We start from the raw sequence: 24811 nt of genomic DNA on the forward strand, positions 1-24811 counted from the left end.
CCTATTTTATTAGATTCCTCACGGCTAGCGAACACTGAGCAGCACTAAGTACTTAGCTAGTAAAATGCAAGTTGCGGATCTGTAGTGAGTATCTGCTTACGAGTTGATAACAGTACCTAAAACATAGCGAGACCAATAATTAATCTATGACCTAAAATAATAACCAAGTATTGTGGACTATCGATATACTATATAATCGATGTGTTTAATAGTAAATTTGCATAATTACGGGTAAAACTCCCGTATTTATGCAAATTCACTCGATACCCTCCCAGCAACCGTATATATGACATCTAATGAGTGGAGGCCTACACCCAAAGATGGGTACCCAAAATATAAAAACAACCATATCTAAATAGTAATGTATTTTAATGTATTTTTTTTTGGAAATAAATGGCTTATTTATTTTATTTTAATGAGTGAAATGTCGATTTAATTAAACTATCTTTATAAGATAAATTAATAATTTCATATCATTTCTGACAATTCAAATCAGTTTTTAAAAATAACCTCACAGTTTCAATCAAAGGCTATCCTTTGATTGGGACGCGCGTCGCGCGTCGCGACCCGTGGTGCACTGTCTTAATTAACTGCTAGGCGCCAGCATGAGGTATGCGAAAAGTGCTGACGCCGCACAGGTCAGTGTTCGGTACACTGGTACAGCATGCACCTCTAACTAACCAGAGGTTTGAGTATTATCACTTGCTTTTGAAAATATTATATGCCTGAGGATTCTCTACAATCTTCTCACAGAAGTGTGTTGTTCCCCAATATCTGCACTTGGCCAACGTGGTAGACTCAGACTAAACCCCGTTTCAAACAGAGAAAACCCCTGCTCAGTAGTGGGTCAACGATGTGTTGAAATGTTGATGATGTCAATGATGAATGAAATATCTTAGTATCTTGTTTTTCGCAGCTATTCCCCCAACAGCATCGTTTTTAAGATCGGCATGTGTGAAAAAGCGTGCAGGTCTGGAGAACTTGAAGAAGCAAAACCGGCGACTTTTACTTCAACGCGGTCTCGCTACGTGTTAAGCCAAAATCGTTGCCGTAAGCGTAATAGATACATAAGGAAAACTTTGAGGCGCTCGAAGAATTCGAATTTGGCTGGAATCAAACACTTGTCCTCCTTACACGAGCACTGAGCACTGTTGTACTGTTGTGTTGTGCTTAGTGATGAGCTTTGGCTGTTGCTAAATCTTACCACTAAGGCAGGGAGGTCGCCATCATTTCCTCTATCTCAAGATTTTAATTTTATCATGGCGTGGACTCGATGTCGATTCTACGTACCTTACCTTACGGATTTAAGTTTAGTTTGCTATGAAAAATGTGAGTTAAAACTTATTTTATTTTAGGGATTTCGTATCGATGTTTAAATTATGAGATACCGATTACCTAATTAGGTTAAGGTAGAGATTAATTAATCTTTCGTTTAGATATATAATCAATTCTTCCTTGACTGACTTAAGAGGCGCACTATACGCGACTCATAGGATGTTATTACTGCGAAATGAAAATAAAATCATGATACCAGTATGTGTGTAATAAACAAACTTTTACAAAATTGTGCTTTTGGATCGTCGAAACAATTTACCATTGGTTCGTAATGTCGCGTCGCTTACGTGTTTCTCCGAGGTTTCAGTGATTTGTTTATAGTTAAGTTTTTCTTAATTGACTTTTAAGTCAGTTAAGGAAAACTGAGTACCTACCTATATACCTATTGATTTTGTGTGCTTGTTCAGAAGCCGCTGATAATATGCTGCCGCAGGCGCGCGCCCGGGCACCGCGATCACGATCTTCGCCAGAACGGTAATCATCACGTCACAGTTACTTTGTTAGGCCTTCATCATTATCATCATCAACCGATAGATGTCCACTGCTGGACATAGATCTCTTGTAGGGACTTCAACACGCTACGGTCTTGCGCCAGCTGAATCCAGCGGCTCCCTGCGACTCCAACGCACTTCAGTCTTCCAACAGTGGTATTCCAACGCTGCACTTTCGACTGCGAGTCATATACCTTCAATTATCTATTGAGAAAGTTTTAATTGCAGCGGATTTGCTCTGCAGAACTAAATTCGGCTGTGTTAGTACTTAGTTTAATATATTATATTGGGTATTTACTTCTAGCATATCTGACCCCCAAAGACCACGTCGCACGCGCAGCCCGTCCACTACTGGATTGCCAGCCACCGCCGTTTGTACCCCACCAGCAATCCTTTCACCGCTGCTCTAGTTAGTGATCTTATACAAATTTCTAGACCTAAGCAAATAATATACGGCCACGGACGCGACCGGTAGTATCGCAACAGCCGTTTCTTTCACAAAACCTAAGTGTTCTGTACAATCCAACGACATAAATAATAATCATAATACCTATACAGGTATGTATATTAATGTTGCACCATAACGGCAAATTATAAAGTACTTAGGTAATTATTTTATATGTTACTGAATGTGTCCCACAAATGCAAAAAAATCCCGCGCGAACTCTTTGATTTCCAAAAGTAGCCCAGAATTTAGATCCTTACCTGAAATGCAAGCTATCTCTGTACTAAATATCATAAACATCGGTTAAATGAATCGGCTTTCCCTTCAGAATGCCGTGGGTACTCTTTGATTTTGTGGGATAAAAGTAGCCTAAGTATGTCCATCCCCAGGATGTAAGCTATCGTTGTACTTTTCATCAAAATCATTTAAATGGGTGAGATGTGAAAAGCTAGCAGACAGACAGACAGACATGAGACACACACACTTTGACATATTTTTATAGTAATAAGTCTGTTTTTTATTATTATAATAAACAGGTACATTAGGTATATATTAACAAATATACTTACAAAACTGCAGTAACGCTCCCGGTGCCGTCGCATTGTACTCGCCTCGTCCCCCCTCCGCGCCGATGTACCTGATTCCTCTACCACCCAATCCTAAACTACTTAATGGCACCAAGACCAAGGTAAGTAGCTACCTTCTTATATTACTTACATACCTTCTTATAAGTATTTATACTTACCTATTTAACACCCTCCCTCCTTTGGTCAATAGGATTGGTTTTAGTAAGACAAAACTTTAAAGTCCTCGACCCATCCCCTCCGATTACAAAAGTTTGACTGGTAGAATTAATAAGCAGGGATTCTTTTGGGCAGAACGAAGATTTTGTGTCTACGTTATTAAGAAAGCCTGAAAAAAAATTTAAGTTCTAGACCCAGTTCAAGCCGAGTGTCTCCTTTTAACTTATTAAGAAATAAATAGATAAAGAAATCTATGAGCAATAAATCGAAGAAAGTCGTGCGATACGTGATGCAGACTATTTTGCGAAGAGTTCACAAGGTCGTGGCTATTGCCGCCATGCCTGCTGAAGAAGTCCCAGCCGTTATCTCCGTTAGCGCTGAAGACATTTCACCGCTTCAAGTTAGCGGTCCCGTATTCCACAGCGTTGCTTCCCAAACCAAACCAAAAAGCGATTTCAACAGGTAAGAAGATATTACAGTATAAAAGATACGGCAATTTGACAGAAAAACATAAGTTGCGCCTTATGCCACTGTATACTGAATTAAATAGTGCGTAAAGAGAAAGCTGGAATGACACGTCAAGTCAATATGGCGAGTCTTATCTCCACTTTTCTCATTTTTTTTATATCTAATTAGAACGGCAGTGCCACTTACACTAACTAGATGATTAATAATAAATTTAAATACAAATAAAGGTACAAGAAAAAAGACATAAAATACAAAACGATAAAAGATCAAAGAATTTTGAATATTTAGGTACGCTGAGAACATTGAATGACATATTCATGCAATGCTCTCAGCGTACTTCAGTAACTCCCGAACCAGTATTATAGACCCATCATTAAATGGGTCCCATTGAGCATTGTACAAAAGCGCGTTGAATGATGCTAATGAACGGGGTATAGGTGACATAGATCTAGCAACAGTGCGATGATGTGGGACCACGAAAAGTTTATTTTTTCGTGGACGAAGATTACTGTTGGATTCAGGGACACGTATGCGACACAGTTGGTCATGAAGTTCTGGAGCATTAACATCTCCTCGCAAAATTTGACACATAATTTTCAGTTGGTCGCAAATGCGTCTGACCTCCAGGGAGTTGAAACCTAAGCAACCTAACAGAAATTTGGTTGGGTATAGGAAAGGGTAATATCCATAGCAACGTTTATACAGGTATCTTAGGAAGGCCTTTTGTACTTTTTCTAATATAAGCCCGTACTTTGCCTCGTACGGATGCCAGACACAGGTGCTTGTTTCGAGCTTGCTTCGGACTAAGGCGTAATATAGTAATCGTATTACCAAAGGACTATGGAACTCCCGAGAGTTGCGTAGTACAAATCCTAATCTTCTTTATGCATAACCCCTTTTTGTTTCCGATTAATGTTCCTAGTGTATTAATAGCCACGGTTTTGAATCAGATATACTTAGTGAATCTGTAGATTCTTCAAGTATTTTTCATTTTCATATACTTAGGTTTGATATTTTTCAGGCCACCCGCAGCTGCAGTCACGGTTGATCTTTCAGATTCTAGTGGTATTATATTATTTTATAATTAATCTTTTTATAGACTATATATTTGAGAACATTGGGGAGAATGCTCAGGCATACAGGTTACCTCACGATGTTTTTCTTCACCGTTAAAGCTAAAGATAGGTATAATATATTATTTTAAAACGCACGTAATTCCGAAAAGGTAGAGACGGACGAGATCGCCCTGACCTACCGAATAGGAGTCGAACGTCTTAACCACTAAGTTAACACGGCCTGCCCAATAATTTTTCAAAATTAAATTACTTAGTTACTTATTTTTTAATTCGACTATAAGTTAGCAATATCATTTAGTGTTAAGCTGGTGGTAAGACGTGATGATGCATTTATAAGATACACGGCAGCTTTATTTAACATATTATTCAGATACCCCCAGTCGGTATCCACACGGCATCTTACCAGAATCTACTGAATCGCTTACCGATTTTGCCAGGTAACTATAGGCACGGCCGAAGCCAGACTGGACCAGAGCTAATTTAGAAATTTTCCAGGACTTCCTCTTCCAAGTTCGCCCCCTTAATATCTTAGACTGCATCATCAGTGTAATCGCAGTCAAGGGTTAACTTGTAATCGATATAAAAAACCGGCCAAGTGCGAGTCAGGCTTGCGCAATGAGGGTTCCGTACTACAGTCGTATTTTTTGACATTTTGCAGGATACTAAAACTATGATACATAAAAATAAATAAAAATCTGTTTTAGAATGCACAGGTGAAGACCTTTCATATGATACCCCACTTGATATAGTTGTCTTACTAAGAAAATTGAAAATACTAATTATTAGTTCATGACCACAATTTAATTTTTTTGTGTGATCTAACCCTAAATTCACGGTTTTCAGATTTTTCCCCAAATGTCAGCTATAAGATCTACCTACCTGCCAAATTTCATGATTCTAGGTCAACGAGAAGTACCTACCCTGTAGGTTTCTTGACCGACAGACAGACAGACAACAAAGTGATCCTTATAAGGGTTCCGTTTTTCCTTTTGAGGTACGGAACCCTAAAAAAGGCTGTGCAGTAATATATAAGTCAAAGATTCCGGGCAAGCACCTCTAATTTGCCGGAGTTCTGTGCGTTTCAAGGGTGAAGGAAAACATCGTGAGGAAACCTGCATGCCTGAGAGGTCTCAAAGGTGTGTGAAGTTTGCCTATTCGCACTTGGCCAGCGTGGTACTTAGTAGATTATAGCTAAAACCCTTCTCACTCTGAGAGCAGACCCGGGGGGTGATTACGTATCTCGCGACAGGCCTGCGACAAGCGTAAATCTCGCGATCATTGCTATTAAAGGTCCGGCTGAGAGAGACAGCAATATCCACAAAGCAAAATAAGAAGAGAGACAGCAAATGAACTGTCGGATTGCTAACTGCACCGTTTTACGTAATCAACCTGCCGTGCTTTGTAGTGAGCCGCCGATGCGATGGGTTGATCTTGATAATTTGTTTGTAGACGAATGTAGCGTGGAGTGTGGCGCGACGTGCAAGTGGGCCGGCGACGTGCGCGCGCTGCGGGAGTCGCACGTGCGCCTCGTGCTGCGGCAGCTGCGCCACATCGAGCACCTCGACCGCACTCTCCACCGCGCGCACGCCTCCCCACACGCGCATACTCAGAATGTGCCCCAGACCGCCTCCAGTGTGGCGCAGTCTGTTTGTTTGTAATCCAGTCTTGTTTTCGAATAAAAAATGCCCGTGGGAACTCATTGATTTTTTTATATCCATTGCACCCACAGATAAGGGAATATAATAGAGATATGCCATATGCGTCAAATTGTATTGAAACCTCTGTAGTCTGTCGCCAGTTTTTCCCCACCACTTGCTACAAATACACATGCAGTAATAGATGTGACGTCCCGTACACACCACGCACACCGATAGTACAGTGCAAAGCGGCACGAACAAATATACACTTTATCGCTTGCTACACTGCACTCAATTTCAAACACCGCACAGATGCACACAAACAAATATCAACCGTTGTCGATGTATTGAGCAAAAGCCATTAAATTTTACATATACACTAGTGATTGAATAAAAGTTAAAGTAATCGATTTTTATATTTGGGTTTTGACAATAACTACCTACTATGAAAAGTATTAGTTAACTAACTTTTGTATTAGTTAAAGTGACATTATTATGTACCTACCAAAAATAACACGATATAAAAATGCCTCAAATATAAAAAACGAGGTTCTTAATTCACCACCCTTTTTTTAGGGGAAGCTTCACACTAACTCACGCACACCACGACGTGCCACGGACGCTCCGTGCGCCCAGTTTGGCGGCAAACGGAGCGTCCGTGACACGTCGTGGTGTGCGTGAGCTGCGCTAGAGTGAGTCTTGCTTTTCATTGCGTAGCTGGGGCATAGGCACGTATAACTTTATTCAATTCAAGAAGCAATGTATGATTTATGAAAAAATCAATCGATGTGAGATTTTCAATAGCCTTTAGAGATTGTTTTTCTAAATATCATGATTTAATCATTTAAAACTCAATAATAGCTGTACTTACAGGTGATAAGAAACACCATTTGTCTTCAAGTTTATTGTATTGCTTCTATTTTTGCAGATCAGCACTGAACATCTCGGTATTTTGCTAAAATTTACGAGCACAAGCATGATGTACTCTGTGCATGCGACTAAGGAATATTGACGCCAGTAATCTCTTTTTAATCATACTTCGGCGACATCACACATACGTTCTTGCCACGTCCCCTTACTTCTCTAGTCCGTGATTGCACAAGGACCTAATAAGAATAACGTTATTTTATTTTTTAATTATAAATACTGAACAGTAATTTTTTTTTAATTCTGTTTTACAAACGTTACGCACAAATTCATAGCAACATGTGTAAAAAAAATCACATCTATACGTTTAACCGTTTAAGAGATATAAGAAATGGTTAAACGTCATCCCAGCAAAAAACTGTATATCTTCGAAGTGTTATGACGCACAAATTTAATTTTAGCACGCACATTTACCTCTTAAAACGCACTAATTCATGGTCCATTGGGAAAAAAAATGTGTAGCTGGGATGATGTATTCCCGGCAAAACGCGTTTTTTTCGAATATCTACTTATTGGTTGGACGCACAAATTTAAAACTTTCACGCACAATTACACGACGTTACGCACTAAAAATCTAACCAACTCAAATCCAGAAATTCAACATTATTTTGCTGGGATTACGCACACGTACCCTGCAGCATCAGTATCGAAGAGTTGAAACTTAGAGTTCAATAATGGTGTGAGTTTGGCATCTACAATATTATTTCACAATCAAGTGTCTGAATAGGTACCTATGGCTTAGGAATGTAGTATCCTGCAACATCAGGGTTGAAGGGTTGAATCATGAAGCGTACCGTATCAATTTGCCATCGACAGTTCCTAAATCAGCATCAGCATGTTTCAATTTCAAATCCAAAAGTGCAGTAGTTACCAGTCATCAGCATGGTTAAGTTGGGTTGGGTTGGGTCGACTATCCGAAAGTACTTGTTAAAGTTTATTCGAATAAAAAGATTTTTATTTTATTTATTTATTTATTATCGCCCCGATTGCCATCTCAACCTGTCGCAGACTATACGTTACATTGGAAACCCACTAGAATATACTTTTTTTCCTGAGAAAAAAGAATTCTGATAATATACGAAGTTCCGGGTAAGTGTTTAAAAAAATTGTGCCAAAAATGCTCAGTTTCGAAAACTTCGAGTCTTTTAGAGTAAGATTATAAAAATGGTGATCGCAAAAAAAACGCCAAGAAAGTAGTTCCTAAAAATATTTTTATTTTATACCGAGTTCAATCAACATTCCACGCACGCATGGACTTGAGATAAATAAACGATTGCAATAAGTAGGTATCAAAAAACATCTGGGACAGATGGCTAGGCTTACAGAACAATATATATGTCCTAAGTAACAAAGAAATTTGATTTGAGAAAACTTGTGTATAGTGAAAAACAAAAATAAAGTTTTAAAATAATCACTTACGCTCAGACTTCTTTATGTTAATATTATTTATTACACAATCAACGTTGGGTTATTCCGTTTATCCACTAAGGATATTCGGAAACGCGAGTTCATTTATCCCCCAGACTGGATAATCGGAATTTGTTAATTAATTTTCTTCCGATTTTCTCCCCCCGGTTTTGACTCTACATTTATAGGTAAGACAAAACTCAAATGGTTTCTATTTTATTATTTAAGTACCTTTATTTTGCGTTGTCGGATATCTTAATCATAATATGATGACAGAAATGTATTATTAATGCATTTAATTTCAACTTTATCAAGGGAATTGGTAAAATTTAAAATCAACAAAATTACTTTTATTGGATCCAGCACCGAAACGACATTTTTATTTTAACAAAAATCGTATTTAAGAATAAGTTTCATTTTATTTAGTTTTTTGGGATTATTATTTATTAATAATGTATAAAAATCGTATAACTATTTTTACTGTTAAACTGTACTGAACTGTAAAAAGTCTGAAGAATTGAAGTGAATTCCTACTATCCCCGTCTAGGGGAACAGATGAAATCGCGTTTTTGAGTATCAACCCCAAGAGGTATTTTTTTGGAGGGATAAACAGAATATTCCTCAACTTTTCTATGCATCTTAGTTTTAATGCATTCTATAAAGAAGTACAAACAAATGTAAACAATGTATAATTTAACAAGAATAATATAGACAGAGATCGAACCATGTAATTCATTCAAAGCGAGTTTCGCAAAAAAAACCTAAAGAACATGACGTAAATTATTAATTACTTCATTAGTTAAATAAAGACAATTCATTTTGTCATCTCTATTATAAGTCTATAATATTATAATTTACTATTTTATTATATTAATAATTCAGTTTATCTAAGTGAAATATAAAAATATGTAGACAATGGTGGTAATTAATTATACTCTAAACAAAATTGACAGATCTATAAGTAATGTTGTTCATTGAGACTATTTCTGCTGTACACAGCTAAATTGATAGCTGTCTAAATGTTTTGCTATCCTTTTCATAAGCTGTCAGCGGAAAAGGATAACACTAGATTTAGACCTGACAATTTAGTTAATAGACTGTGTGCTATAAAAGAATTAGTTAAAATGTACCCTCTAGAGAAAAGGATAGCGTCACCTTTAGACCTATAAACTTAGTTAGGTTTAGAGAATAATATCTAGTGGTTCTGTAGAGAAGTACGAAAACAACGGTCTCCGGTTGGCACTCGATCGATACGATTGTCATATTTCGCACCAGAGTTGATATTATTATGCAGTCCGAGTACAATAGGAGTCTAGACCATTTTCTTCTCATATGATCAGCAATCTGAATAGAGTATAAATGCCTTAGTTAGCGAGAAGACATGGAGACTGGAGTTGCCCACCAAATAGGTATTGAAATTTGATTTTGTAGAATCCCTCAATTCCGGGAACTGTGAACACGTAGTATTAGCTGTTTAACAACATTAATGGCTAAAACATTTCTAGATAATTATATTCCGATCACTGTATATAATATAGTATAATATATTATTATGTACATTTACACTGATATTATGCTTTATTAATTTTGTAAAGAAAAGCGTACTTTAGTTTTGGGTAACCAGTCCGAAAACGATGGATTATTTTAGTAGTCCACATTATATTAGTCCACAATGCAAACGATGGGCCTGTGTAAAGTGCATATAACTACACACATAGGTCTACCTTAAGTATTGTTGGGCAAGTCTATCGAAAAACTTCACGTATCATGGAGCATATGATGTATTCTATGTGCGTCTCGGCGCATGTGGCACACGTGAGCGTGTGCGGAGGAATTGCTGTTATATCGTAGAGTGGCGGATACCGCTAGTGGCGCACGCCAAACTCCACGGCGTCGTCGTCTGTGATGTCTCCGTGTCTCCAGAGGTTCAGCCGAGAGTTCTTCGCATGCTCTTGGGCCGAACGATACTCCGCAGCCAGTGCGATGAGCCGGTGGTCGCGGGTGCTCTCCATCAGTACCAAACCCTCCTTCACCAGATTCTGCCAACGGAGATACTGCTGTCAATTGATTTGTTAACAGACGCGCGCGAAGTATGAGAGCTTGTGAGAAACAGTCGAATGTAACGTCATATACATTTCACGTGATTTTTAGGGTTCCGTACCTCAAAAGGAAAAACGGAACCCTTATAGGATCACTTAGTTGTCTGTCTGTCTGTGTGTCAAGAAACCTACAGGGTACTTCCCGTTGACCTAGAATCATGAAATTTGGCAGGTAGGTAGATCTTATTGCTGACATTTGGGGAAAAATCTGAAAACCGTGAATATATGAATGAACCGTAGATCCCAAAAAAAAAATTAAATTGTGGCCATGAACTAATAATTAGTATTTTCAACTTTCGAAGTGAGTGACTATATTAAGTGGGGTATCATATGAAAGGTCTTCACCTGTACATTCTAAAACAGATTTATTTTTATTTTTATGCATCATAGTTTTTGAATTATCGTACAAAATGTCGAAAAAATACGACTGTAGTACGGAACCGTCATTGCGCGAGCCTGACTCGCACTTGGCCGGTTTTTTTAGTTTTATAGATAGTTTAAAATGGTTATTAAACTTAAAATTAAAACTAACAAAAGATGTGGATTTTACGATTATGGAAGACCATTTATTTAATAATAACTAGATGATGCCCGCGACTTCGTTTAATTAGGTTTCTTAAAATACAATGGGAACGCTTTGAATTTCCGGGCCAAAAATTAGTTTGGATATAGATAATTAATTAAAAAAACATTTTATATAAGACTAGCTGCCCCGGCGAACTTCGTACCGCCTAACCATCGATGTGCCTAACAGTCGATTCTTTTTCAGGATTTTTTTAAATTTTTCTGTCCGTAAGAACCATCTTCGTACTTCAAGGAATATTATAAAAAAAGAATTAGCAAAATCGGTTCAGCAACACATTTAACGATTCATTTTTATATACATACACTAGCTGATTCCTGAGACTTCGTCCGCGTGGATTTACGTTTTTTAAAATCCCGCGAAACTCTTTGATTTTTCGGGATTGTTGTCGTTGCTTGGTACCTACAATATGAATTCACTATGAACACTTCCTGAATCTTGATAACTCAGGCGGGCAGTAACCCTGCAGCATCAGGATTAAGGAGTTGAATCCAGAATTTTTTATGTGACCACGACGTAAACTTTTTTTGAAATTGCAAATCGGTCCAGAAACCTCGAAAAAATCAATGTAGAAAAAAGAACCACCTCCTTTTTGACAGTCGGTTAAAAACCGATGACCTTGAAATATTTACGGAACAATATTTAAAATATTCCCTTTCTAACAAAAAAAGAATGAATGAAATCGGACTACGCGTTAATGAATTACAACTCAGTATACATTTTAACTTTCGTCCCCTCTCCTACGGGAACCATGCTGAATTTCGGGATAAAAAGTATCCTATATTCTTCCTCATAGTATGACCTCAAATCGTACCAAGTTTCAATGGAATACATTCAGTAGTTTCAGCGTGATGCGCGGCCGTGATAGACAGACAGACAGACAGACAAAAATGAAAAAAATTACAGTTTTGGGTTCAGTATCGATTATAGAGTGCCCTCGAAAAAAAAATTTCAAAATATCTTCAATGTACAGAATTTGACCTGTTACAGTTTTATTATAAGTATTGATATAGATTTTTATAAGTATAGATTGGTAATGGTCAAAAAGCTGATCACAAAAGAAGAACAGTTGGAAACAGGACTTACCTTTCCGATGTCGGTATTATTGGCGGGATCGACGAGCGTGACCGCTGGCGGCGAGCCGCGGACTTCCACATTGAGCATCAGTTTCTTGTTCAATGTGTCCATAGAGAAGGCCCGCACGGCCTCGAGGCGATCGTCGGGGTCGCTCGCGAACTTGACGCAAACCAACGAGTACTCCGTCGAGTAAGCGGGGTCCACCTCAGTGCCCGCGGGGAGTTGCGCCAGTCGGGTTTGACTCAACACCTAAAACAATGGTGATATTAAAAAGAATAGTAATCGCAAAGTGAATTTGACGTCGGATCTCAGACATGTACCTCCATATTTATGATTTATTATTTATTTCCTGTTTCCTTTGTTAACTTACGTACACTCTTTTGCCCTCTCTCACTAGTTACAACATCCTCTGTAACATGGTTACGTGGCAGAGATCGCTTTAAAGCGATAAGGCCACCAAACTGTACTATTATTGTATTGTTTTATTTTGTTTCTTTTTATGGTGGTGTACAATAAAGCATATTTCATTCATTCATTCGTTTATTCATTCATTTTTTTAGAGTTATATGTGCATTTAAATACAACTTGCTTTAACGGTTAAGTGAAATATCGTTAGGAAACCAGTAGGGCGATTGTCTAAAACCTGCATCAATCATTATTACAATCTCAATTGTTCTGATTGGCTGAATTTGTGTGATTCTTGTTGCAACAATGCATTGTATCCAATAGTGAGCGAGCGTCAACCAATCAGAGGTGATTGCGATCGTGACAGTGTAGCTGTCATTCTCCCGCAATCGCGCAGCTGCATGATGACAGTTCTCAAGGTGTGCAAAGTCTGCCAATCAACACCTATATTTATATAACAAATTTTTCACACCACTCGCTCGACAAAGCCTTATTACAGACCTGTTATCTAAAGGTAAAGTGACACTCCTATGACTAAGACGGGTTGTACTGAAACTAATTACGCCAGGGATGTAATGTAATTCGGTATTTGACCCCAATTTTTTTATTACTTTATTATAAACTAGGATAAAAATAATGACGTAAACTGAAAAAACTAATTAAATCGATCAAATAACAAAAAAGTTATAAGAATTTAAAGAAAGAAGAAAGATTAGACCGAGATAGCGATATAGCATTTTGACGTCACGCCTTACTAATCCGTTCATACAAATTTAAAATGCCTGTAACTTTGTAAATCTTTGTTGGATTTTAATATTTTTTTCAGCGTACGTCATTATTTTTATCCTAGTTTATAATAAAGTAATAATATTTATCAAATTCAATTGTAGGTTTTTTCAGTTTACGTCATTATTTTTATTCTAGTTTATAATAAAGTAATAAAAAAATTGAAGTCAAAACCCAATTTTATAGCTTAATATTACTAACCTCCCGGTTGCCATAATCAATGTAGAATACATGGACCATTTTATTCTCAGCCAGTTTTTCAACTTTTGCTCTGTACCAATTGTCGTCAGCTGTGAAACGAGCAGCGCAAATTTGACCTTTCCTTGGGACATAGGAGCCTGGCAGGGGAGCATTGCTTTGGAATTCTTGGTGTATTTTCTCCATTAGTGTTACTAATTTAGTTCCCAGTTCTACGTTTTGAGCATAGAACGTGCCCTCAGGAGTTATTTCGGTAACTATAACTTTTTCGTATTTAACAATACGATCTTGAACTGGTGTATTTATCGCTGAGTCGACTTCTTTTTCCTTCTCAACAAAATCTTTCCAAATTCCAATACGGTTTTTGATAGCATTTTCTTCAGCGTTTTTTATCGCGCGAGCGAATTCCGATGTTTCGGCTGTATGGTGCATTGAAGCAAAACCATGCTCTATGAGTGCGATAGATAAGTTTTCGTTATCAATCCAAAGCCAGCCGATAAAGTTTCCAGCTTTGTCCATTTCTTCGATGGACACGATCACATCCCGCTGCAAACACTTTTCCTTGGTGAACTGCAGCGCGTCTTCGCCGAATGGTTCAGCTGGCTGCATGCCCCCGCCACCGATGGCCGGGCGAGCTCCTCGCGGACAGTTGATGCCGGCCAGCAGAAACGTGACCAGGGCCGAATCCTTTGGAATGTACAGTCTCATGCGCGATCCACTAGCGACAAACTCCACCACAGCTTCTGACTTTTGAGCTCTTTTCAAGAATGGGAAAAACTTTTTTGCCTTTGCAGCATCCCCACTGGTGTCCTGAATTCGATGTGTCGGTATGTCTTTTTTAGCATGGACTCCGAGGACAGCTTTTTGCGCCTTCAGTTCGGCTTCGAGCAATTTGTCATAGTGCGCACTTCTCTGGTCGTTATCATTCCTATACCTAACCACTGTTGCATAGCCTTTGCTCACTAGAGCTTCAGCCATGTTTCTGTAAAAGAAATAGTATAATCATCACACACTCACTCATTATATTATTTAGCTAGAAATTCAAAATCATATTCCTTAGACCAAACCATCACATTTGTCTGGTGGAAGACTAGGGTTGTGGCTAGTTACCACCCTACCGGTTAAACTGTGCCGCAAAGCAATTTAGTGTTTTAGTATGATGTTGTGTAGAAACCAATATGGGTTTAATACCCCTTCCAAATTAGCCCACTTGCAACTTAGACTGCATCATCACTTACCACCAGGTGAGATTGCTGTCAAGGGCTAATTTATAATTCAATTAAAAAAAAATTGCTTACACTCCAGCAGCCATCACTGTGCAACATATTTTTTCTGGAAAGTTATCCTTTGCAGGTTGGATGTAATCGACTATGACCAACACTTTTTTTCCAATCAGCCTCTTACGCAAGAACTCGCGGGCCTCAAACATCCACGCAATATCGTAGAGGGCTTTGAAGCCTTTGGGTCTTGGAGACTGTTTCACTTCTTCGTCAGGGCTGTTCCTACAAACATTATAAAAATTAGGAAATCATTCACAAAATCTTACCCTCTTAAAATTAATAAGATGATTTTTGTACTTAGGAGTACTTGCATAAGGACAGTTAAATAGATTTAGTTCATTTTAAAATGCTGTCACTTTTTGGCAAGAATTTAATGTTGCAGTAGCCAAAAAATGCCAGCATTAAATAATTAAATTAAATCAGTTTGTGACCTTGTGCAAGTGAGCCTGTGTTTTTACTACTAGCTGAACTGCTCCGGCTTTGCTCGGGTGGAGTTTAGAAAATTGAGGGTGAGGTGGAATTGAATTTTTCTCTCTGTAAGAACCTTCCTCGTACTTCAAAGAATATTATAAAAAAAGAATTAACGAAATCGGTTCAGCGGTTCTCGAGATTTGCGACGACCAACACATTTGGTGATTCATTTTTATATTATAGACCAGCTTATGCTCACAACTTCAGCCGCGTGAACGAGGAAAATCCCAAACACCTATTTTTCACCCTTAGGGCAGTTACGCACTCATCCGATCTGAGTCCATGAAAATACATTCTGAAATAGTCATAGAACTATTTATATGGTAGCTTATGACATATTATGACGAAGATATTTTTTACATCCGTATTTTCAGAGATTCGCATCGGATGAGTACGTGATCGCTCTTAGGGGTTGAATTTTCAAAAATCCTTTCTTAGCGGATGTCTCTACGCCATAATAGATATCTGTAAGTCAAATTTCAGCCCAATCCATCCAGTAGTTTGAGCTGCGCGTTGATAGATCTGTCAGTCATCTAAGACTAATCTATATAGATCATGTTTAAAATCCTCTTTTCACTACTCACTAGGCACAGTTGATACAACATTGTACAACATTGATGTTGTGTCTGAAAATATGTTGCTCAAAAATGTTTCAAATTTCAGTCTGCTCGCCAACATTTGAGCTACTGAGGATTGGACAGAACAACCTGAAGTGCCACAGAGTGAATAAAATTGTCCTCTTATACAAACAACCACTTCTCTAATAACCAGCATTTTGGATTTGAAGCTGCTATTTGTAGATGTAGTATGATTATTCCTTAATATTTCAATTTGTATAAATAGTTAACAGGTAAAATATTCTTACTTTTCCCGGGGTGGCCTGATACTGGCCAGGAATATTTTTTTCGTGGTGTTATTTGGTAGTTTAACAACTAGAGCATCTCCATTGACCACTTCCATAACAGTGGCAGTGAACTCTTTGTCCTTAGCGGCAATGACGGGTGCGTTGCTGACGTAGTTCGTCCATATGCGAAGTTTCGCTTCTTTAGCTGCCTTTTCCGCCGCCCTCAATGCTGATGCTCCTGTAGACACAATGATATAAAAAATTACACAAATCCATCTAGCAATATCAGTTATATAAAAAAAAATTTGCAAGGGATCAGCCTGGCTTTCCAGCGCGCAAATGCAGCCAGTATTCTTGGCACCATTCCACGCGGGCATGATTTGTATTTGTGTGATGATAAGGCTAGCATTACGTTTTAAAATATAAGGTGTCGTATTTAAAACTGCGACAAATAAATTGGGATTTGGGTGCTTCAAAAATAAATATGGGTTCCAACTCCCCCACCTCTCCCACCTTTTTTCAAGTCGGTTGAAAAGAAAGGCATAAATTATTGTGTCATAATGTACAACAAAATTGCAGTTTGGAAGTGGTTTCAATGTAATTGACATAACTGAATAAAAAATGTTGATCCTCTCCGATGACTGTGTCCAGTTTAAAATTTACATTGAACACTAGATCAGCTCACCAACTCCTAAAACCCTAAAGCTTATAAGCTGCTGTAAAAAACTAGGTATCACTATATCAGAGGAAAAAGGAAAGAAAACAATAATTTATATATGTATTATGTATATAGCAAGGATGAATGACAGCAACATACTACTTACCAGATTTCATGACAGCAAGAGACCAATCAACACATCTGGCAAATCCTTGTTTCACCAGTGCTTCAGCAATATTACCCTGGGGGTGGAGAATCGTCCCGACGAAATTATTGTTATTTACGGACTCCAGAATGACTTCAACATCCTTTTGCAATAATTTGGACTCCAGGAAGAAGCGTGCTTCTTCTGCATAGGGCTCTGATTCACCATCTTGTTTTATGGCAGGACACTATGGAAATAATCATTATATTTTCCATTTAGATATTCAAACTTATTAATCAAAACGGGCCAAGTGCGAGTCAGACTGGCACGATAAATCAAAACCTATTATGTATTATGTATAAAAATAAATAAAAATCTGTTTTCGAAGGTACATGTAAAGCCCTTTCATATGATACCCAAGTGTTAGGTATACCACCTAACACTTTTATCTATAAAACTGCAATGACTGCATGGATATGTCATTTAGTAAATTATTTTTTTCGTGATCCATTTTAATGAACTATTTTGTCTGCTATTTTCAAAAGAATAATATCCTAAAATAGAAAAGAAAAATCTCAGATAATATTACAATACTTTACAGTATTATTACCGCAGCACAAAAAAGTATCCGAAAAGATATTTTTTGAAAAGACTTCATGTATGAACTCAAACTGGTTATGCAGTTATTTACTTAGTGTTATTTTCGCCCACTTAGTAATTTTTTCACACCTTTAGTTTTTAATTCAGTCAATTAAGAAATTTTCATTACAAGATTAGATTAATTATTTCTCACTTTTATCAACTCATTTTACTTATTCCTTGTAGCCATAATTATCACCAGATAATATGTTAATTTATCGCAAACATAATTATTTGAACACCGCTCCCTTTTATATTAACCTATCCTATTAGCAGTCACCAACTTATTTGTTTTCCGCACAATTAATTATATCCCTTTATCATATATATACTAATATTATAAATGCGAAAGTGTGTGTCTGTCTGTCTGCTAGCTTTTCACGGCCCAACAGTTTAACCGATTTGGATGGAATTTGGTACAGAGTTAGCTTACATCACGAGGAAGGACATAGACTACTTTTTATCCTGGAAAATCAAAGAGTTCCCTTGGGATTTTTAATAACCTAAATCCACGCGGACGAAGTCGCGGGCATCATGTAGTTATATAATATATTTTATTAATTGCTCGCAATACTTACTCTAATTCCTGAAAGCATTAAAGTAATGGGCGTAAAGTCAGGCAACAAGCATAGTCTGACTGTTGAACCATCTCTCACATATTCAATTATAGCTTTTACTGCCTGTCCATTAAACTTGTTTACAAAGGCTTTTGGATTTTCCACTGTCCATTTGATGTCTCGTATGTGGCTCTAAAAAAAGTCAGTATGTTGGTAAAGACATAAAGAACAAAAATTAGTATGTGGGAAGAATCTATAAACTGACAAATAAATGAGACATTTACATGATCATTGTACATATACTTCACTGATTTACCAGCAACTCAATTTGAAGTATTACCTGAATCTCTGATCCCCAGACACCCTTCCCTTGCGACTTGGCCATTTCCTCAATCTCCACAAGTCTTCTTAGTTGAGGTATGTTCCGTCCGCCTTCTCGAACCTTAACCAAACCTTCCGCCAATAAAGCTTCAGTCATGTTTTCGTCTTTAGTGGGGTCTTTCCCTGCCCAAAGAGATCCATACTCTCTGGTTGCAGAATTGGGTGGTTTATCAGCCGTAAAAATTACTTCCTTGCCGACGAGTTTTTTTCTTAGAAATTCTCGCGCCTCCCAAGCAAATGGCTCATCTTTACTTTCGATATCGCTGCAACAATCAAATATGATTCAATTAATCTTTTATGATCCCATAATTTGTGAAAATTTATAATTTTGCTTTTTAAAATTTATAATTTTAAGTTGTTAATTTTTGTAGTTTATGTAAGTATGTTTATGTTAGTTTGTACTCGTATTTTAATTAGTGTAATTGGCTTTATGGCCGTTCTAATTAAATAATAAATAAATAATAATAATAATAATAATAATAACAAATCAATTTTATCATATATTATTTACACATTTTTCACATTCATTTGGATATTCTAGTAATACATAATTAAGACAAAATAAAAAACATTCGCTAGCCCTTTTCGCTGTTGCCACATTCCAAAACACAATATGATCAAATAGCTACCTAAATGTAATGCTCATCAACCATGATTCAGCTGTCGGTAAACCAGTCTGAGTTATAAAAAGTTAGACAAAAGATATAATTAACTAAAGTAGTATTAAAAATATCACACTCAAATGTAACTGAAGTTTCATAAAAACAAATTATGTATTGTTATGAAACTTCAATTCCCACTTGTCCCGTTCCCACTTGTTGTTTGTCAGGATGTTTCAGTGGCAGAACATTTTATGTGAATCTATTCACACTTGTTGGAAACCAATTTTGTATCAATATGTACTGCCACTAGAACATCAAGCGACAAACGACAAACCACTAGTGGGAACGGGGGGGTTAAGAAAGAACATTATTTACATAATCGTAACGTCAAAATTAAATTTGACACTGACAGTTTTAGCATTGAAAATCTGTAAATAATTTACTAACTATAGCCTGCGACTTCATCGAGGATAAATACATAACTTATAGCCTATGGCACTTTGAAATTGGATGAGTAGTTTCAGGTTTTTCGATTGGTAAACTTCAGAGAATAAATAAAAATCTGTTTTAGAATGTACATGTAAAGCCTTTTCAAATGATACCCCACTTGATATAGTAATCTTACTTTGAAAGTTGAAAATACTAATTATTTGTTCATGAACACATTTTAATTTTTTCTTGTGATTTAACCACAAATTCCGTTTTTTCCTTTACTTGTGCTATAAAACCTCCCTACCTGCCAAATTTCATGATTCTAGGTCAACGGGAAGTACCCTATAGGTTTTCTTGACAGACACGGCAGACGGACAGACTGACAATGAGGTGAGCATTTAAGGGTTCTTTTTTTCTTTTTGAGATTGAAATCATTCAGATAAAAAACTCAATCAGATATTCGCATTTTTTAGGGTGTACAGAACCCTAAAAAATGCGAATATCTAATTGATTTTTTTGCTTTTGTATCGCTACTTTTCTTATTCTACTTTTTTCATTTGTCAAGTGTGTAGACACTTGACAAATGAAAAAAGAGAAAATTTATAACTGGGACATTATGGGGAAATCAAAAATAATAGAAAATACAGGAAAACTGTCTTAGGACCTTTAAATCAATTTTTTGTGAAAACAATTTTGGCAGTCATTGGTAAAGCATAAGTTGTCCATAAAAATCAATGAAATTGATTAATTTTTTTTTAATGCAGTCCGACTCAGTTTCGTGTAAGGATTATTTCATTATATCGAAAGAATAAAGTCGGGACAGCAGAAAATGGTCAAATTTAAGTAAATATTTGCTCATACAATTGGAGGAACCTATGTTCTAAAATATCATAAAACGCTTTCACAAAACATACCTAAAGTTTCCTAAATCCGTTTCCCTGTATCTCCTATGGTTTTGGATGTCCTCATACTGACCCAGTTAAAAAAACACACTGTATAGTATACACACACAATATTAAAATATACCAAGTGACAGAAAAAACAATTTTTATATTTCAGCATTTATTAAGAGATGTAGTCTGGTTTTAGTTTTGAACTATATTTAGATCGGTCAATTTAGTTTAGTTTAGGAGATTGTGTATAAACAAATAAATATATTTTTTTGTTGATGTGCCTTATCATGCAATTAGTCGATGGAATATGAGCAGATTGGTTGGAGGACAGGTTGGCGTGATTGGAGACAACTTCCATGAGTCTCAGCTAATTATCCAGTAATCAAATGTATATTTTTTTTTAGTTTAAATTAAATTAAAGGTAAACCAAACAAAATTAAGTAATGTTTATGTCAAAGAATTTTTGGTTATAGAGGGATACCATCGCAGCTATAAAGAATTGAAATAGAGAAAGTTTGCCAATAAAATTGGCATATTTTTTATGCTTTAGCACTAGTCATACTATATAGTCTTATAGCCACTCCCAAACTCTTGAAAACGACACCCATAATGTAAAAATGTCATATTGAAGCAGCAGCCATCTTGGATTTCAAGAATAATACCATATTGATTCTCAGCCACCCTGATAAACCTTGAAAATGACACCTAGAGTGACGTCACACAGCTAACTATACTTTGTCACCCAAACCAAATGTGTATACAAAATTTCAGCTCAATCGGTTGAAGATATCTGCTTCAATACTGAGTTACAAAATTCCACCCGAACATACATAGGTAGGACAGTTACATATATTGCAAGTTAAATAAAAGTTTTTAAATTAAAAAAATATATCTTCACTACACCTGATTTCCCTATTATTTAAAATAGTATTTCCATCACTAAATATATCTGAAATCAGGTCCTATAGAAGATAAGTTTGGCTGTCTGTTTTCATCACTCATAATTTAACATAATGACTAATGAACCTATTTTCTACAGGACCCCTAAGAAGCAAACTAATGATATAAGTTCTTACCTTTGTATATAACCGAAAAGCCTTAGGAAATGGTGGCATGAAGCAAAACAAGCTAGGTTACAAAAATTGCATTAATAAATAATTCAAAACTAACTAGCTTAGTGGAATATACATGTTTAATTTGTACTACATATTGATTGGTATGGATTGAATTGAATTCCATTATCGTAATAATAATCTTAAAATGAAAGTGCCTAGTCGGGACTGCATTTCAAATAAGGGCCTGTTCCGATGGCAACATCTAGCTCTGTGCAGGACAGGTTATGGGATCCCGTTTAGTGATGGATCTGTTACAACACTGCACAGAATAGGATATTGCCATGCGAATGGGCCACAAGAAGAAAAGAACACACATGTTGGAAACATATCCCAAATAAAATTGTGTCCCACAATGCTATCAAATCAATCATGACACTGGCTATAAAGTTATAAGCACAGGCTATGACTTGCACAAAAAAATTGTCAGTGTAGAGGTCACTGAGGTCCAAAAGTGGCATTTTTTTTATTCATTAATTTAAAAAATGCCATTTTTGGACCTCAGTGACTTTCTACACTGACTCTCTGTATTTTCTGCAAGTTTCTAACTATAATTTTATTGTTTTTGTTTTAGCTAGAAAAAATCATAGTAACATCACTAAACCTTTAAGTTTAGGGAACACATACCTAGAGTTCGCAACAGGTCGAGATGGCCATTTTCTAGAGAGGTGACATCACATACTAATAATTGATAGGTATTGATTTTTGTTTTGGTACAAAACAAAATGAGAACAACTGAAGTCATATTTTTCAATACACAAAACTACAAGCAACAACAAAATTGATAAACATGGTCAATACAGACTTGTGCAACACTAAAACTATGGTGGGAATGTACAGGGCAACCCCACTGCACAAGTCACCTCATAGCCCGATTACCATGTTGATTGTCGACCTATGGCGAACAATAAGTTACTTAAGTAGAGTCAAAATCTGTTGTAATGACATTAAAGGGACCAAGATTATCAGGTCACAAAAGCTACTGGTTGTAATATAACCAGTGTTAAGTCTTTACACTACAAATAGCTGGGATTTATTTTTTTGTAATTATAACCAAAATGTCATTACAAATGATGTTGATTCAAACGGTTTTAACTGTATTTTAACTTGCTAAAAACAGCAAGGTAAGTAGTTTTCTTTTCTATTTCAAAAAGCTTTATCACTCAGCAATCAATATTTCAATAATACCTGCTGTATTATTGAAATATTTTGGATGAAAATTAGATATGTTCTCTCAAATTGAACTTGTGGAAGGGTACTGCACAGAAGCTAGATGTTTGTTGGAGATTTGTTAAACTACGAAATAAGTCTAAAATCATTATTGTATTTACTTTCAAATAGTCAAATAACCTAATATTACTTATAAGAAGTCTAAGTGTACAGCTGAAACTAGCATTAAAACAATTGGTGAGAGGCTATACTATTATATGACCTTACCTTTCACTTAAATTGTATAAAACAATATGAAATTGTAGATATATTGTTTTAGTAAACAAAATTTCGCTATTTTCGCAATATAAATGCGTATGAGTAGGTAAATATTAGGCCTATAAGTTATGTATAAGTGTATAAGTTATAAGACTCACTTGTTGGCAGTTCTTTGCCGAGCTAGTTTCGGCGCTGTGATGCCAGATAGAGCGATGACTTTTTCTGGTGGCGGACCGCCCTGAGGCTGCTTTCTTATCACCACCGTATCTCCTGAAAGCACCTGCAATAATTCAAAGACAACACAAACTTATATAGCAATCTTGTGCTATCAATATGTCGGGTAGGTACCTACCTAAGTTGATTAATCAATCCGACTCGTAATAAAATAAACGTATCTATTTAACTTCATGTAAAATCTATGCAGCATTCAACATTTTGATCACAATTCTGAGATGAAATTAAAATAATACTAATAAAAATCGATCATTGCTAAAAACGTAAACGCGGTGCCAACAGGGCAATGAGATGTACACGAGGTATCAGGCGAAAACCTGTTAAAATGGGTGGAAAAAGAATATTGTTTTACCTGCTTTACGATGCCTATTTTATATATCGGCGAGGAAACGGGTGGACCGCTCATTGTAACAAATTTTTAGGTAAAAGGTCGAGAGCTTATAAATTAATATCGAAAAGAACAATCAGCAAGGTTGGCACTTGACGAAACGTGGCGGACCACTAGCAATAAGTGTTACCAATATTAAAAATATATTAAAAAGCACTGGCCACACCATGGCTACACTATATTAATCTATGCTGTGTACATTCCATAGATAGCACAGGTACCTAATTATTCATCCAAGGTTTGAATATGGAATATTCTAAGCGTAGATAGAGTAATAAAGGTAGATGCAGGAACGTTTGCTTTCTCATTCGCACTAAAAAGAGAGCACAGATAAAGTTACTAATGTGATAAACAGAGACGCAGCTAACCTATTTTTTGTCCCTTATCGTGTAACTGGTTTTTTCAAGAATACATGCAACTTCCATACAAGAAGTTGCAAAACAAACTTTGAGAATTCGTGGCGTAATTGTATTTCTCATGAGTTATTTACTTGTTTTCACATAAAAAACGTTTAATACAAAATAATATTGTTGATCGGTTAATACAAATATTGACTACTAAACAATGGAAATAATTGTCGTATTATTCATCGTTACGTCGTGCTATCGCTATCTCATACGCGGTTACACAGTATTCCATCTACCTATTATTCTATCTACGATTCTAAGCCTTTGTTCTCTGGTGGTTCTCTGAGTTTGTTCTCCAACAGCGCCCCCCTGTCAATGTCATTCAAGTGCCAAGAGCTGAGGCCAAGAGAGCCTTGTTGCACTGTACCAGGTGCATTCTGGTGGTATAGTTTACAAGCATCAAATTTATAATTATTAATAAAACAAACATTGTGAACGACTGCGACATGGAATAACTATGATAGTGCCGCGTCTCCTGCACGTATTTTTTTCGAACATAAAATACTACTAAATATAAAAGTGCCAAGAGAGCCTTGTCGCAATGTGCACGTTATGTACGCACGGACCACGGTCGACTATTCACCCGGCAACTAGTCGACTAGAATCTGTAATTTCTATAGAAGTTGCCGTGTAATGTATCATTATGCGCACGGAGTTGTCGGT

General features: G+C 36.6%; 1 protein-coding gene across 1 annotated transcript; it reads right to left on the bottom strand.

Annotated features, from left to right (window-relative positions):
• Positions 1–8316: 8316 nt before the first annotated feature.
• Tudor-SN (Staphylococcal nuclease domain-containing protein 1) lies at positions 8317–23861 on the bottom strand. Its single transcript, XM_034983285.2, has 10 exons — positions 23706–23861; positions 23278–23399; positions 18612–18915; positions 18293–18463; positions 17097–17322; positions 16294–16510; positions 14976–15179; positions 13681–14659; positions 12298–12537; positions 8317–10568 (listed from the first exon to the last, which is right to left on the bottom strand). The coding sequence occupies exons 1-10, from the start codon at positions 23757–23759 to the stop codon at positions 10395–10397; spliced, it is 2691 nt and encodes an 896-aa protein (XP_034839176.1). The 5' UTR covers positions 23760–23861; the 3' UTR covers positions 8317–10394.
• Between the last annotated feature and the right edge of the window lie 950 nt (positions 23862–24811).

Source organism: Maniola hyperantus, chromosome Z, assembly GCF_902806685.2.
Source record: "Maniola hyperantus chromosome Z, iAphHyp1.2, whole genome shotgun sequence".
In the NCBI taxonomy this organism is placed as follows: Eukaryota; Metazoa; Arthropoda; class Insecta; order Lepidoptera; family Nymphalidae; genus Maniola; species Maniola hyperantus.